The sequence below is a fragment of the Erithacus rubecula genome, assembly GCF_903797595.1.
Source record: "Erithacus rubecula genome assembly, chromosome: 3".
NCBI classification, from domain to species: domain Eukaryota; kingdom Metazoa; phylum Chordata; class Aves; order Passeriformes; family Muscicapidae; genus Erithacus; species Erithacus rubecula.
In genome coordinates this window covers 13,715,001-13,731,383 of record NC_136689.1, presented here as the reverse complement: position 1 = coordinate 13,731,383, position 16,383 = coordinate 13,715,001, and the positions used below count along the sequence as shown (strand labels likewise).

The window sequence follows — 16,383 nt, the reverse complement described above, 5'->3', positions numbered from 1 at the left end:
AGAGGCATTTCAAATAATTAAATCTCAGTAAATGCCTGAAAGAAAAGATGTTACATACTGTGTAGTTAGAGTAACATGGGGAATGATAATGGCACAAAGAGTACAAGAAAAAAAGAAAAACATCAAGTCATGTAAAGAGTTTCTGCCGAGAAAGGCATTTCCAGTGAGTCTAATTACAGACCAATAAAGCTCGAAAAAACAACGGGCACCCTTTATTCCCCTTCCTAAGTATTTTTAATTCACAATCATTGCACTTTCACAACAATACACCTGGTACAAAATCCTTGCATTTTGAAAAGGAAAATCTGGAAAAAGAAGCCTATGCAGAATTCATCTTTGCATGCTAAAGCCTTCCTAATAGCCATGTTCAGAACTAAATATCTGACTAACAGAAAACATGAACACTACAGCTCTTAAAATCATAACAGAAAACAAACAGTAGCACTGTATGTGTGTATAGGGCAGCCTTTATTACCAATCCCTCTCCTCAAATGCAAGCTTTATAAGTCTTCCAGGCAGGCTATAAGATCCGTGATTTCTGTTTACAACTTGGAAGCAACCTTGAAGTCTTGAAATTGATATAAAGAACAAACTCAAACGGATGTTGGAAAGCAATCCTCTCCAAATACACCCTCTTGAAAACTTCAAATTAAAAAAGCATTAATTTCTTAATTCCTGATTAAATATAAAGGAAACAAATCTTTAAGTATGGTACTTAACCTTAAGAGGATCGTTTCCTCTCTCACACAATCTACCTGCACTTGAAGAAACTGACAGAGCAGAAAGTTTTCAAACTTTTATTCCAGCCTCAATTGATGCAATTCACCTTCACATACCTGCTTACTCAGAGCAGGGTTAGTCCTTGAAAGCACATAAAGCTGAACACACAGAAATACACACACAAATGGATGGGAGAGCAGAGCACACTCACTGAACAGGAAGAGTACATCTACAGCAGCAGACAGCATCTTCTGCCTGGTGTATCAGTCACTTGATGTGCTCCTTGATACTAAAGCTAGGGTTTCCTCTTACAAGTACAATGTGGGAAAGCAGTAGAAAAAGAACAAGTAACTTATTACATATATCTATGGCCTGCCAATTACAGTATTTCTTTCTAGCAGAGCAGATGCCCACACATAAACCCATACTTGGTCCTATAGAACAAGAACTTGAAAAAACAATGCATTGACTTAGAGGTATTCAAAATTCAGACTAAATACCCTTAACAAATTTATAAATAACTGCATACACATTTCTGAGGAATACAATCATATAATCATGGCACAATTTTTGTGATGGCTACAAGTGAAGTGGTCTATTCAATGAAAAGATTTGCAGGTTTAAGGGCTTGCTACATTGCATACTTTTCCTATGTGAAGCAAATTAATAGTAGGTAGGTTCCTACAAATAATTAAATTTGACTGGAATAAACACAAAATGTTATTAAAACAAAAACTAAGGACACATCACCATGCTTCTCAAACATTAAGGTTACTGAACTCTTGTCCCTACCATTATTCATATTCTTCTGCATACAATTTATATCCAATCCTTTGCTGAAATATATTATATGATGGATCAAAGTTGAGAAAAGAGTCAGGAAGATAACAGTTTGGGGCGTCTCTTAAGGCTAGCTGGAAAAATTCCCAGAAGGTAAAGCTTTTCCATACAAGTCTGGCTTTAAAATGATTTACAGTTTACTCTGACAAGCTCCTCTCCTTCAAATTCCTGTCAGTTGTACTACTTCTTGTGCTCTCAAGAATACTAACAATTCTATTTGTGGACATCCTCCTCTCCCTGGCTTAAGGTAAACAATTTGAGATATGTTTTTAAACTCTTCCAACATGCTCATTGCAAGTAAGTGAGTACTATGTGTATCTAACCTTTTTAACCTCAACTGTGAACATGGACAATTGCTCTCACTTCAGTTAACTCTGCCATGCAGGGAGGCACTGTTGTTACACAACTTGTGTGCAATTATTGGGATGTCCACAGCACAGTAAAAATAAACTGAGAATGCATAAATCAAATGGATTCTGTAAAAGCAGTCTACACACAGCTTTTCTGGAACAGCTTTCTTAGAGGAACTATACTGCTTTTGTACACATATGTAACTTGTAGAATAAAGTCACAGTATATCCAGAGTTGGAAGAGACCCACAGGGATCATCAAGTCCAACTCCTGGCTCTGTCCAGAAAAATCCCAAATTACACCATGTGCCTGAGAACGCTGTCCAGATGCTTTCTGAACTCTGTCAGCTCTGGTGCTGTGACCAGTTCCATGGGGAACCTTTACCAGTGCCTAACTGTGCTCTGAATGAAGAAGCTAAACATGACACAGCTTCATGCCATTAAGACTTATCCTGCTTTCAAAAGGAAAAAAATCTCTTCAACGTTAATATTATAAACGATAATCAAACTGAAGTCTGCCAATTCATATCCTCCTTAATTTTAAAACAGAATCTTGACCTACTGGAGAAGCCTCTGACATGCATAACCACCTCCTACTACTTTCTGAAAGTTAAAGTATTTTCAGCATTACTTCAGAGCACAACAAACACACCTTTACCATTACCACATGCTTAACTGACAGCATATACAGAGCATCACCTTATCATAACACTTTCATAGCAATCCCCTGCTCACAACTTCAATTTAGTGCCTGACTTCCCTATGGTGTAACAACAGAACATATATCATGATTCCTCAATTTTTACACAGAACTGTCAGCTTCCAGAAATAATCTATACCTCTTCTTCATAGATGAAGGCCCATCCCAGCGAGAAACCAGAAGCAAAATTTACTCAGTGTCATTCCAGACTCATAAACTGCACCAACCTGTAATAAAAGTCTATGCTACCATGATCCCTCTGACTTGAAAGGGAACACTGCTGCTACAGGTGGATTTCACATCACAGGATTAACAACATTCTTCAAGTAGCTGAAGGCAATGCACAAATTGCTCACTATAGAAGCTACTCCTCATGATCTGCCATATTTCCTAGCTTGCACGAATGCTCAGGTGTACAGAATAACTTAAATAACAACAACAAACAGAACAGAAAACTTTGGTGTAACTGAAGATGGAATATGCAGGAAGTCACTATTACTCTTACATTTGAAATTTGACCCCACTTGTAATGAGCTGCCACATCTACAGATGTGTCTGTAGACTTACTTTAGACAAAAAGTCCTTTTGGTAAGTACTTCAAAAAGTCCTTGCTTCTGTGTTTCCCCTCCTATCAAACATGCAGGTTCTTAAAAACCCAATCTATGAGTTCACTGTATCTAAAATTCTGCATTTAAAAAAGGCTAGTGCATAATTCATGCCTTTGCTTTGAGTGAGCAGAAAAGATGCACAAAGGGAAACACAACATAAACAAAAACCAATACTCTTCCAGTTTATGGGACTCATGAATCCAAGACTGTGCAAAAAGAGGTGTCTCTACTGTCCTCATTTACTTCAAAATCCTTTAATGTTTCAGTTGCCCTTCTCTAAAAAGAGACCAACTAAAGGAGTTCAGTTGTTCTGCTGAAGATTTCAGGACTTCTACAGGTAGAGAGAGGGGCACAGATTCTCTTCTGTGTTATGGAGTTTCCTAACACTAAATCAAAGGAAGGAAACAAAACAAAACAAACAAACAAAAAAAAAAAAAAAAAACAGAAACAAGCCCAGACTGGAAACTAATGATTCAGTTACAGTACCTGCTATGATTTTACATTCACGTAATTCTGATGGCACCAACGAGATTCTAGAATACTCAACATCCGTGAATCGTGCATCAGTAAGGCAGTGCTTATTTTAAGAGTACTTAAGGCACCATGCACACAATTAGAAATATACACTTTTATGGATGCACTCACAGAATGCAATTTCTTAAGCTGGCCAGAAAGTAATAATCAAAAAACATTGGAGAACCTTTAGTGAAATTTCCATAAATTAACACTGTTCATTCATTAACTCACTACATCTCAGCTACATGCTTAGTTCACATATTTTGAATTCATTAGGGTTTAGACAGCAACATATGGGTGCCTTTTTGTACATTCCTTACCAACTTTTTCCCTTGATAAGCCATAAACCACTGTTTCAGCAGCAAGTGACCCCAGATATGGTAGCCTCTCAATGCCTGCAGTATGGATTTGAGAGGAGAGACATTTTTCTGTGCAGATATGGCTTGGCAGAGATCTGTGCTAGCATTGCCCAAGGCAATTTCATGAAAAGGATGTGATCCTTGAGCCTATCCAAACTGGATAAATGAAAATTTACCATGTAGTGCTTTGTTAAATTAAGACACATCCTATTAAAGCGTTCAAAGCATTTGAATGAACATGAGCTTTTCTTTACCACGTCTTCTGTAGCATTTAGCAAACACTGACATGTCATGCTGAAGGGGTATGAAGGGGGAAAATTACATCTAATAATGAAATTTTAACAAATAAGCTCTTCTTAAACATCCCCAAAGCCAGGTCAGAAAAGATAAATACAACTGTGGATTTAAATAAACCAAAAGCACAGTTTAGACTATTTCAACAGTTCGCTCAAACACCAGGTAACAGAGTATGACAGCATCCAGAAATTATAATTACACATATGGACTTAATTCCACCCGCTGTGCAAGCTGTCAGTTACACCATGACACATATACAAAGGAAAACAGTAAGAACTGAATGAACAGCTGTACAGATTACAATTTTGGACTCTGGATGCTTAATTCTTCTATCTGCAGCTAGTAACACAAAATAAAATTAGAAATCAAGCTTTAAATTTAAATTACGATCCACAAGAAAACAACTCCATGTAGTGCATCACTGTCAGAAATCTAGTAGGACAAGCAAGCAGCTACTCCAGAGCTAAGGTGAGGACAAGGATTCACAACCAAACCAGGATCCCAGTGAGAAGAGGAGCTAGGAATAATTCAGTAAAGCAACAGCACTCTCTCTCCTGCCTCAACATCAAATGCCAGAAACACTGGCAATTACAAAACTTTACCTGAGGGAGAAAATGCACTTAACCTATACAAACTTGAACATACAGAAGACAAAAATCAAAACTAACATCCAAAACCTTAGCAGACCACAGTACTACCAGAATTTACATGAGAATAACAAACTCATTCAAAGAAAGTCAGACAATCCCCCTCCACAAACCCATGATAATTCCCACAACCCTAGGGCTGTTATTAAGTCTGGAAATGTCACCAACACAAATTTTTCTGTTAGGTAATTAATTTCTCAGATCTAAGGGACTTAATTAAAAGCATCTCTGCTCGTGCTAATCTTTGCTAGGGCACTGCTTCAACTAAGAAATTTTAACTTTCCAACATTTTAAAAATGCCTTATAATATTGACATGGTGTCCTTCAAACACATGGCTTTGTACCTTTTTGAAACTCCCTTAAAAAAACGAAAACCCAGCCAACTATACTCATAGCCATTTTCCATAAGGATATATTTTTTAAATTATCCACAAAGTCTCAACATCCCTGCTCCCCCCTCCCCTCAGATTTCTATTTTTTAAGAGAATCTAGAGACTAGGGATGTAGAGCGTGTTCTTTCTACTTTCCTTTCAAAAAATGCAAGGAAAACAAGTGTAGTTTCCCTTGGTTTGGTTGGAGGCCATCAAATCTAGGCTGCCTGTAGAGCTATGCAAGCTTTCTTTCTAAAATGTCACTGAACATGTTCAAAAAGCTTCAGTCTGTTATATTTTTTCACTTTTTGTCTTGCTTAATTAAAGTTACCTCTGCTCTGCTTTACCAGCTGTCCCCTTTCAGTCTAGAATCTGAATTGCTAGTTTAAAAAAAAGCAACACCCTCCTCAGAAACAGAAAACCACAGGATACACAAAGCAACACCTTTTAAAAGGTCCTTTACAGATGATAAATCTACTTCACCTACTTATTTATTCACAGTTATCAATGGACTTAATAGCCAAATCTGCATTACTGTATTATTAACAGTGGTCTGTTTTCTGGTTCTCAAAATAACAGCACTGAGGATCTGTCTTGCTCAAAACTAGCCTTTTGAAATAATATAGGGGATGGTTAGCGTTACATAAGCAGATTCATTAACTTTGAAGGGGTTTTTCCTTGAAGATGTATATGCCTGATGATACTTTTTAGTTTCTTAGTTGTAGCAACAGGCTTGGTAACAGCCACAATGTGTTCACCTCAGAAAGCCGGCAGCTAAAGCAATCCTGAGAACACAGGTTGGTAACCTTCAGTACCACTGTCTGCATGTCAAAAAGGGTTTTCACTAGTCCTTTACCTCCAAACAAAACCACTGACTGAAGCCATGGCTTGAAACAAGGCAGACTACTTGTAACAGAATTAACACCACTTAAGGCCCTTAGCAGTCACTTCCTTTAAAAGGGTTACTATATCCCTGGATCAACTGCATATTTTACAACTCCCATAGACTCAGCAAGGCTGTTTTTCCTTCAGAAGACTCTCAGGGAGTATCACTTCTTGAAGTGAAATTTCCAGTAGTAATACAGAAGATGCACTATTTTCGCTATTTACTTCTTTGTAGGAACAGGACAGGGGAAAGATAAGATGAAAGGGAAGCAAAATAAGATTCCTTTTTGTGCATCAAAACAGTAATTAGTCATTTAAATATCTTGTGACTTGATGCCTGAATATTAAATCTCTTTGATTGCATTTTTCCCTAGGGAAAGTTATTTAGTCAAGAGGAAAACTCTTAGCTCCAAATCTGTTCATTTAAAATTGCATTTATGCAAAACTCAAACCAATGTAAGAATTCTATTTATAAAAAGTTATAAATGCTAATTCACACTAGTTGAAGACACCCTCTCCTCCAGAATCTTATGGACACTTTGCCATCTGTTTGTAATAAAAACATCTACCATTTTAGTAAGCATTAGAGAAAAAATCCTCCAACTCAAATCTTCAGCTACCTAACACAAATTACCAACTTTCCAAAATCCTGCATGGCCTGAAGTTTGGGAAACAGAACACAGCAGGGTATTAAACCTGAGGTTTGCCACAACTTAAGTCACAGAACTGGGCTCTCTGTTGTCAGCACTAATATAAACTGAAGAGAAAGCTTTCTAGGGCAACAAGACAGAAGGAAGGAAGGAAATTCAGCAAGTTTGCAGAAACAATGAGGAACAAGAGTGTAATAGCAACTATTTTATGTAAGAAGGTCCAAAAAAGATTCAGAAAGACATCTGTGCTTACTGACGGCAAACTCTTTTGGGGGGTGTGTGTGTGTGTGTCTACACACATATTCAAAACAAATGTAGGAGCAAACTTCAGCTGTGGGAAGTGTCTACTTACTCCTAGAGCTAACCCTCAAAGCTAAATTTAGGAAACAAAAGCATCACATGAACCACAAAAACAAGTCTTACAATTAACGTTTAAAATCTTTTCCTTGCCCACGACTACTTTTACTTAGCTAGGACATATGTCCGGGTTTAGGAAGACTATACAGACAGCCCCTGTAATTTTCCAGCCTGAAAACTTTTAACTGCCAGGCAAACAGTAAAAGAGAAAGACAAAAACCTGACATTTCTACATACATAAATGCATGCATGCACTCTCAATCTCTTGAACTGAGAGACACCAAGCATCATTGCAAATAACAAAATTTAAAATGCTGGTACAAGAGAAAATTAAAGGTGCTTTCTCTCATATTCAGAATCTACAGGTATCAATTCAGAATATATTTACTGTGCCCAAAAGATACACAAGCATCCAAAGCACTGCTACCCAGGGCTTAAATACTCCTCAATCGATACCGTGCGAAAGTTTTAAGCATCTTCACAAAAAGAAACACCACCAAGACACACTTGTTAAAACCCAACTTACCAATCAGAAAAATAAATACAAAAAAAAACACCCCACAAGATCACTGCACTTCACAACATACATTTTAGCAGATGTGTAAAGAAACTTGTGACCGGCAGAAGTCTTGGGAATACCAAATTATGTTAAAATGGCAGGGAGTTATTCCAAAAAAAGCCTCAGAGAATGTTTGCTCTATGGGCAACAACATGCAAAGTGCATTACTCTCTAGAAACCTTTCTACCCAAAGACATGTCATAAAAATTCACTGAACCCATTAACTAATAGCAGTAGTGCCACAAAGAAGAAACTCCATTTAAAGAGGATACCCGTCTTAAAACAAATGCAACGCCAACTTTGCTACATCTAGAACTACAAACAGATTGTCACCTTCAAAGGAAAATGAAGTTTAACAACTAGAAAAACTCAGGACTATGAAACTGTCACAGAATCAGTGAATATTCTGAGTTGGAAGGGACCCACAAGGATCGAGTCTAACTCTTAAAGAGAACAGTCCATTCGGGGATGAAACTCACAACACTGGCATTATTAGCATGCTGCTCCAACCAACCGAGCTAGTGTCACCTTTGTTCTTAGCACCAAATTTCAAAACTTGCTTACATAACTGTATTTCTACAGTACTTCCCTATTTGCAGTGCTTAATGCACAGATGGGGAAAACTGATTATACTACGGAAATAATTAAAGATTTACAACACTGCAAATAACGCACTTCAGAGCAGAGTCTTCAACAGTAACAGTTACCCAGTGTTTTACCTTCAGCAATAACAGCTACAGATTGTTTTACCTATCTTGGAAAGTGCTGAGTGAATGATTAAATGACCCTGAAGTTCAAAATGGTTTAAAGTTTCATCCTCCACTGAGACAGCAAAACCGAGCAGGAAGTGATAGACTTTTAGCCTCCAACACGGATTTCGTTACTCTGCGTAGTTTCAGAACTGACGTTCGTGGGGACCATCGCAACTTTACTTACACCGCGCCTGTCTGAAGGCACTTGCAGGGTTCCTAGATAAACCTAAACACAAACCCTTCCACTTCCTATCTCCGGCAGGGGAAAAGGAAAAGGCAGGGGCCCCGCCGGGCCCCGCTCCCCTGAGGGCGGCCGGGCCCGCGCGCGCTCCCGCCGCCGCGCGCCCCCCGCGGCGCCGTCCGGCTCGGCAGCGCCCCCCGGCGGGGCAGCGCGCGCACGGCGCCGCCGCCGGGCCCCGTCTGCTCCTCGCGGCTGCCGCACCAGGCCCGGCCCAAGGACCGAGACACAAAATGGCGGCCGCCCCGCGGTGTCACGTGACCCCCTTTGTGCCTTTCGGGGTCCCGCCGAGGGGCCGCCGGCGGCCGGGGGGCACGAGCGGGCGGAGAAGGGGCCGTGAGGGAGCTCCGGGCGATGCCGCGGTGAAGGACGGCCGGGCTCGGCGCCTTCGCGCCCTGGGTGTCCCCCCCCCTCCCGGCGGGCGGGGAGAGTGGGGAGAAGATGGCGGCCATTTTGTGCTTGCGCAGAGGCGAAGGTGGGGGCCCGGGTGCGGGGGGGATGGTGGGACCCGGCCGAGGGGGGGGGGGGGTCTCACGTACCGACTCCTCTTCCTTCTCCATGCCCGTGGGCATCTGCGGCACGGCCCGGTTAATGGAGGCATATTCGGCCAAGTCAGGCAGGTCCTCGCAGCGGAAGACGGGCAGCGGCTTGGACGCGTCCAGCGCCCGGGCCCGGAACGACAGTTTGCTCATGTTAGGCGGCGATGGCGGCTCCGGCTGGGAAGGGGGGGGCGGCAGCAAGCGCGCTCCGAGCTGAGAGCCGGACCCCGCCGAGCGATCTCATGGAGGGACCGGGGCTCCCCCGGCGGGGCGGGGCGCACTCCGACACGGGGCCCGGCGGCGCCCGCTGGCGCGGCTGGGCTGGGCGCTGGCTCCGCTCCTCCGCCGCTCCGGTTCCGCTCAATACGCCACGGCCAACATGGCGGACATTAAACCTCGACTGGCCGCCTCTTTCAGCCAACCCCAGCGCCACAGCCATTCCCACACTGCATCGCGCTGGGCGCGGGCACGGCGCCGCCCGGGGGGAGCGCGCGCGGCGCGGGCACGGCGGCGCGGGCTCGGGAGCGCGGGACGCTGCGAGCGGCCCGAGCGGGCTCGGCAGCGCGGGAAGGCTCGGAGCCGCCGCAGCCGGATCGGGGCACCGGGATCGGGGCGCAGGCGGGAGCAAAGGGGGTTTTAATCAGCGCGTGCGGCACCGCTCCGCCCGCCGGCCGCCGAACTGCGCCGCGGAGCCGCGCTCCGCTCCTGCCGCGGTGAGGAGGTTGGGGCAGCCCCCAGCCCCTCACCTCAGGGGAAACCTCCTCTGGAGCCGCTCCTGACCGTGACAGCTTTGGAAACCTGGGCGAGAGGGGCGGGGAGGTGCAGGCCCCGACCTTTCCGGCCTCTCGGGGGCCGGACCGCGGAGCGGCGGCGACGGGCTCGGAATCCACCCGAGCCGGGAGAGCTGCGGTGCCGCCGGCGCGGCCGGAGCGGCGCCCCGCGAGTGAGGGGGTCGGAGCGCGGGGCCGCCCCGGGAGCGCCCCGCTCCTCAGAACCGGCCGCCGTCCTGCCCCGCGTCGCCAAACCGAGTTCGCGTCCGTGCTAAATAAGGGGGAAACACCGGCACCTGCCCGAAAACGGTGAAAAACCTTGAGAACCGGGCACCTCCACAACGGTATTTCCACCCCGTTCTTTTGAGGTTTTCAGAAACTTAGTTAGTCAAAGTGCAGACACGTGAACTAGTTTAAGCCCTGCTTGGACTTAAGCTATTATCAGTGACCCGCTCAAGCGAGCTCACCGCAGGCAATGGGTAGAGCCCACTTGAGCATGTCTGATTAGGGAAGCTCGTTTACATCTCAATGAGTCGATTAAATTGCTGCGCTCTGGTCTGTAAGCGGGGGATCGGAAATGCCGCGTTAGGCGGTCGCGGTGCTCTCTGCGCAGGCCGCCCCGGGGCACCCCAGGAGCGCCGGGCCCGCTGCGGCCCCGCGGCTGCAGCCCTCGAGATAGGGAACTGCGGCCTCATGCACCTCGCGTCTGAGGTAATTCTAGCTCTGTACTAAAGCATCTCATCCAAGTTATGCTTATTATCATTTAAAACGCGACACAGTTATGTGTTGACTGAATTTAGGTGTCCCTCCACTTTTAAAGCAAAATGCTGTAGTTTTTTTACTGTCAAACGAGAACTGGTAAACAGTTCTTTATCAAGTACTGCTCTTGGAAAACAGGACTTTCAGAAATACGGCATAGATATATAAAAAATTAGAAAAACCTTAGTTTGCTTAACAATTTTAGAAATTATAACAGAAACAATAGCCATTTTTAAAATCGCACCACCACCATATTAATAATAATAATAATACCACCATCATCCTCAACCTTAAGCCACTGCTAGACACAAGATGAATATTACTGTATGCAGTTGTTAACAGAAGATTCGAACCAACTATTTGCATAACTGTTTGGGAAACCAAACTGCTTAAGCTGCAATTCATTTGGATTCATAGCTTCTCTGGAGTGCTAAATTCTACCTGTACTGCAAATGGGTAAATGCGATGGAAGACAGCTGTTACAGAGAAAGAAACTTTTTTTTTGTTTTTGTTTTTGTTTTTTTTTGTTTTTTTTTTTTTAAGGAGAGTGGCATGAACTAAGGAGTAAAATTGTATTGACTTGTATTTCAGTAGTTACATCAGAATCAAATGTTTAAACATGCATATTACTTTTTTCTCTAATTCTAAAGCTTAAAACACACACTAGTTAGAAATACAATCTTAAAATAAGCTGCCCATAAAACATCTACATAATTGTCCACAAATACTGAATAATTTGGTTTATCTAATTAGCAGACTGATAAGGTGCTGGGGAAAAAAAAACACCAAAAGAATCCCAATATGCCATCATAGATTAGATTTGACTTAAAAAATTAAATGAAAATGAAACACCTGGCAGCTAAGCAAAAAAAGGGCATTAAACATAACTCTCCACTTATACTGATGAAAGGAAAATGATACATAATGAATATAATGAAAACCAAAGAATTGAAAATATCCTGAACTATACAGGAAGAATTATCAAATTCAAACTTATCCTTAATTGACCTTTGCATTTCTAACCCTGCCACAGGCTTGAGAAAAGTGCAGAGCAAGCAGAATGGACAATAACATTTGGATACAAAGAGGACAGTGCATTAAGAAAAAGTTTTGGCCTGAAACTCTTGGACTCATCTGCTTTTAATGTTTTGCTAATAAAAGAGATTGTGTTTAAATATTTTGTAGCAGAAGATGATTAGCCCTCAAAGATAATTTGCTAATAAGATGGAAAGTGTGATAATTGAAGACAATGTGACATCAGCCCTGATGTCTGTTCTGTAAGAGATGGTGACAGGAAAAAGTATAGAACATAACCAGACTGATATTTCCATTTTATCACCCTTTTGGTTAGAAAATGCAGGTATATTTTAGGTTTTTTTTATATTTTGTAGCTTTTACCAAAATGCACACTTTACATCAGTGCTGCACTAAGACAGTAGCTAATGCAGAATTGTAATGTTTTGTATAATGACCAAAATACTCTTTGGAAACTATATATCTATTTTAAAAACTGAACTCTAAGGTAAAATAGCTGAAATATAATGAAAATACATTTAGAATTGCTATCATTATTGCTTTTAAACTGCTGAAATAATTTGGGGCATCTCTTTAAGGCTTTATCTTTTTATGATCTCAATAAGGAGAACCAGCTTAACTAAAATGAAAGCACTTTCTGTCTCAGCTATACAGCTGGTAAGTATAACAATTTCAAAATACATTCAAAAGTACTAAGTTCAGACAGAACATTATGGGCAAAGATACAACTTGATCCATGCACGTACAAACAGGGGTAGGAGTCTCTTGAGCTTTCATCCAACTTCTATTTTGGTTTGCAAGTCCTGTGTACTGTTTGAAAAGTTTTTACAAATTTTGGTATTTATTTAGTTTAATGGCTTAAAACCTCTCTGAATTCAAGAAAGACTTCTAATCATTTATTTAAGCATTAATTGTAGCCTTTTGGACATGGGTTTAATTTTTCCTCCCATTCTAGCAGCAATCATCACAAAAGTACTAACATAACGTTCATATAGATTAAACCACGTTGTATTTATTGTGTTTTGGCTTCAAGCATTTTGTATTTTAAGGATATAAAATTCTAGGAGACAGTTGTTCAACTTTCTTAAACATTTTTGGTGTTTTTTTTTAAATTAGGTTTTGTTTGTATTTTGTATTACACTATGCTATACACTGACTTTTGTATCCATAAATATTTGGAATTTTTTTTTCACTCTGTGCCTACCTTATACCTTGCTTCTAATAACTCTTCATTTATTTGTAGAGTAAATTTGTTGACCTGTTGTGGTTTTTTGGGTTTTTTAAATGCTTTTTTTTTTTTTTTAATACTCAGAAGTTGAGTTCAGCATCCTCAGGAAAATGAAGCTGATCCTCAAACAAATATGCCATGGAGCCATATCCAAAAGAGAAGGAAAAGCCACTAGCCAACAATTCTCTTACTGAGAAGAGACAAATCTAAGAGAGGAGCAGCAAAAGCTATTGCCAGATTTCTAAATTTCCAGTGATAGCTAAACTCTTAGAGGGGGTGGAGGCAGTTGTCCATAGGAGGACTGTTATGGTTTCATTAAACTGGGCAGAAACAGCAATTTAGTGCAGTGGTTTTGGTTCACCAATTTGAAATTTCCTGGCCAACACACCAATTAAGTTATTAGGACTAAGAAGACTTCAAAAGAAATTAATGACTAAGGATTATTATTTTACAGACTCATAATTGTCCCAACATCACCTGGGCAGATAAACAAGAAAATAGCATAAAGGATTTGATTGAGTTTTTTTAGTATTGTCAGAAAAGAATCAGTTTACTTTATATAGCTTGTATTGGAGACTTAAATTTTTATGTGTCTAGGGAAAACACTTTATAGTGGAAGCAATTATTCCCTTAGATACAGTGGTGGCAATAAATTATGCTGAAACTCTTCTGCCTCAAAATACACCTTTCCCTGTTTAAGTTTTAATAGAATAGGTATGGTAGGAATTGTAAAGGTTAAAAGTGATTTATGATTTTCTCCATGTTTTCATTCTGTAGCATATATCCCCTCTAAAATACTATGATAGAAACACCTTGAATTCTTGATTAAGTCACCTTTGCGAGCAAGTCATTTCACAAGTTAATAATTTAGAATTAAGTAGAAAAATAAAAGGGAACAAAACAAAAAATGTGTGATTTTATGCTCTGGGTTTGTTTTTTTAAAAAATCTTTATCCAAAACATTTTGTGTTCTGACACACAAAACAATAATAGTACTATTAATTAAACACTATTTGAGCAGGGTGGACTGGTTACCACCTCTGCTTAGGCATGGACCTTTGCAAACATCATATTATAACACATTAATAATCTCTGGGTCAAGTAAATTTAATCACATGATCCTGCTTTTTTTTCTAGTAGAAGAGCCAGCAGAAGGGCAAAACCCTTATGCTTTTCTAGCAAAAAAAAAGACACCCTAACACAAACAACAAAAACTCCAACCAAACAAACAAAAAACGAAACCAAAACAAGCAACAACTAACCAAATGAAAAAGCTCTATGTTCTCCTATCAACACAATTGCTAATTCATCAATCAAAGAGCTAAGGCTAAATTTGATATTCTGCATAGTATAAGGTGGAAGGCTAAAAAAGGAAATAGTAGAGAAGTTAGCTGCATAGCTGTACACGGGTCTGCACACTGTCCCAAATCCTTCAAAAGACCATTAAAAACAACAATAACAACAACCAAACAAACTAAATACCCACAAAAAACCCCTATCACAAACACACACATGGCACCAGTACATAAACCTGGACTGACAGTGCTCACACTCACACATGGGACAAAGGGGTAAACTGAGGACAGGCTCTGTGCATTTGCATGACCTCAGAAATTTTACTTCTACCCTGGTAGTTGCCTGGCTTAAGGTAAATGCAAATAAAAAAGCAAATTCAGTTCAATAGTAAGACCTAAATGTCTTACAATAATATATTGTCTAACTTTTTAGATTTTTACCTTACTCTTCCAATATAGAAATCCTGTCTTGAAAGTCAATTCATGAAAAATCATTTCAAATGTTTCTGGGCTAATGGTTAATATGATCAAGTATTTTCAAACTTAAGAATTACGTTGCTGACGTTAAATAATATGTAGCTAAGTTAATGTGGAGTTACTACTAAAGCCAAATGCTTTAATTTGCAGTTCCTGAATTAGAATGAAAGTAGGTTATTTTCTTCCCTCACACAATTGAGGAAAACAGTGACTTACACCTAGACAAGAATTAAGTTGGCTTCAGAAATCTTTTGGTGCAGGAAAATACATTTGCATCTTGGAATGAAGAGGCATTTTCTAACATGTATATTTAGATTTTTTTTTAAATTTTAATGTTAGTTGGATGTACCTACATACCTACAGTATGAGTGAACTCTGAATTTCCCATCAAATTAATATTAATGTGTTATTAAGTATATATGCAAGCTATACCATCTTTACTTAACACAAACATATTTCTCCAAAGAAATGAAAAAAATACAAATAACTCAGCTTTTAGATTTCCAAAGCTTGTTATTAGTACACAAATATTCTTTCAATTTTAGAAGTGAATTTTTTACTCACCGTAGTTTGATTTATACAAAATTAAACATGAGTGAATGTTATGAAAATATTGCTTGTCTTCTGGGATACAAATAATCATTATCACATTTATAACCAAATGTTTATATATACACTTAAGAAAACATAAATTAATAACACTGCATTAGTGAGGAGAAAAGGCCTAATGAATTAAGTATGACTGTAAATATCCAGCAGAGGAGGCTAGTTCTGAATATAAAACTGATCAGATGAGACTGTCTTGAGATATCCTTATCTATATATATTTAAATGATAGCAGATGCTTAAAATGTAAAGCTCTGATAGGGTTAACCTGAAGAAAATGCAATTTCTGAGGTTTTTCAACACTTAGAGGATGCAAGCTACTTGTGGGAAATGGGCAGATGTTGAGAGGGAAGTGTTGTGGTTTAGATGCAAACATGAAGTTGTTGTGAGAAAAAAAAATAGAGAAATCACATTACATTATTTTCTCTGTCACTAATGTAGGTGGGATATGGAAACCAGAAGTGCTGTGATATCACTGGAATTTTCTTCTCACCTCTCCTGTGAAAACCCCAAATCTGCTGTAAGGGCAACCTGAGAAACAGAGCCAAATGGAAAGTGCTTTTCTCAAATCACTCAGGTTATAAGCAGGTAAGACTTTAACCCCCTCGTCCATCTCAGACAAAGACACTCAGTTCCCATTCTCTTATTCTGCAGTGTGTCAGTTTTACAGCTGTTCTGTCATTCTGCTCCTCTGACCAACACAACACAACAGACCCCTGTCATTAACACTGGGGTTAATGTGCACCAGCCTGCCACTGGTCACACGTGCCAAGTCTGCTGAGCTTTTGGTTTACAAGCAACTCAAGAAGGGTGTTAGCATAATGAG

The 16,383-nt window shown here is 40.4% G+C and overlaps 1 protein-coding gene across 1 annotated transcript in view; it reads right to left on the bottom strand.

Moving 5' to 3' along the window:
- EPC1 (enhancer of polycomb homolog 1) overlaps positions 1-9,814 on the bottom strand; it is a 48,381-nt gene extending 38,567 nt beyond the window's left edge. The window contains 1 exon segment of the mRNA XM_079300258.1: positions 9,389-9,814. Within this exon segment, the coding sequence (XP_079156384.1) occupies positions 9,389-9,541 (153 nt within the window). The 5' untranslated portion in view covers positions 9,542-9,814.
- Between the last annotated feature and the right edge of the window lie 6,569 nt (positions 9,815-16,383).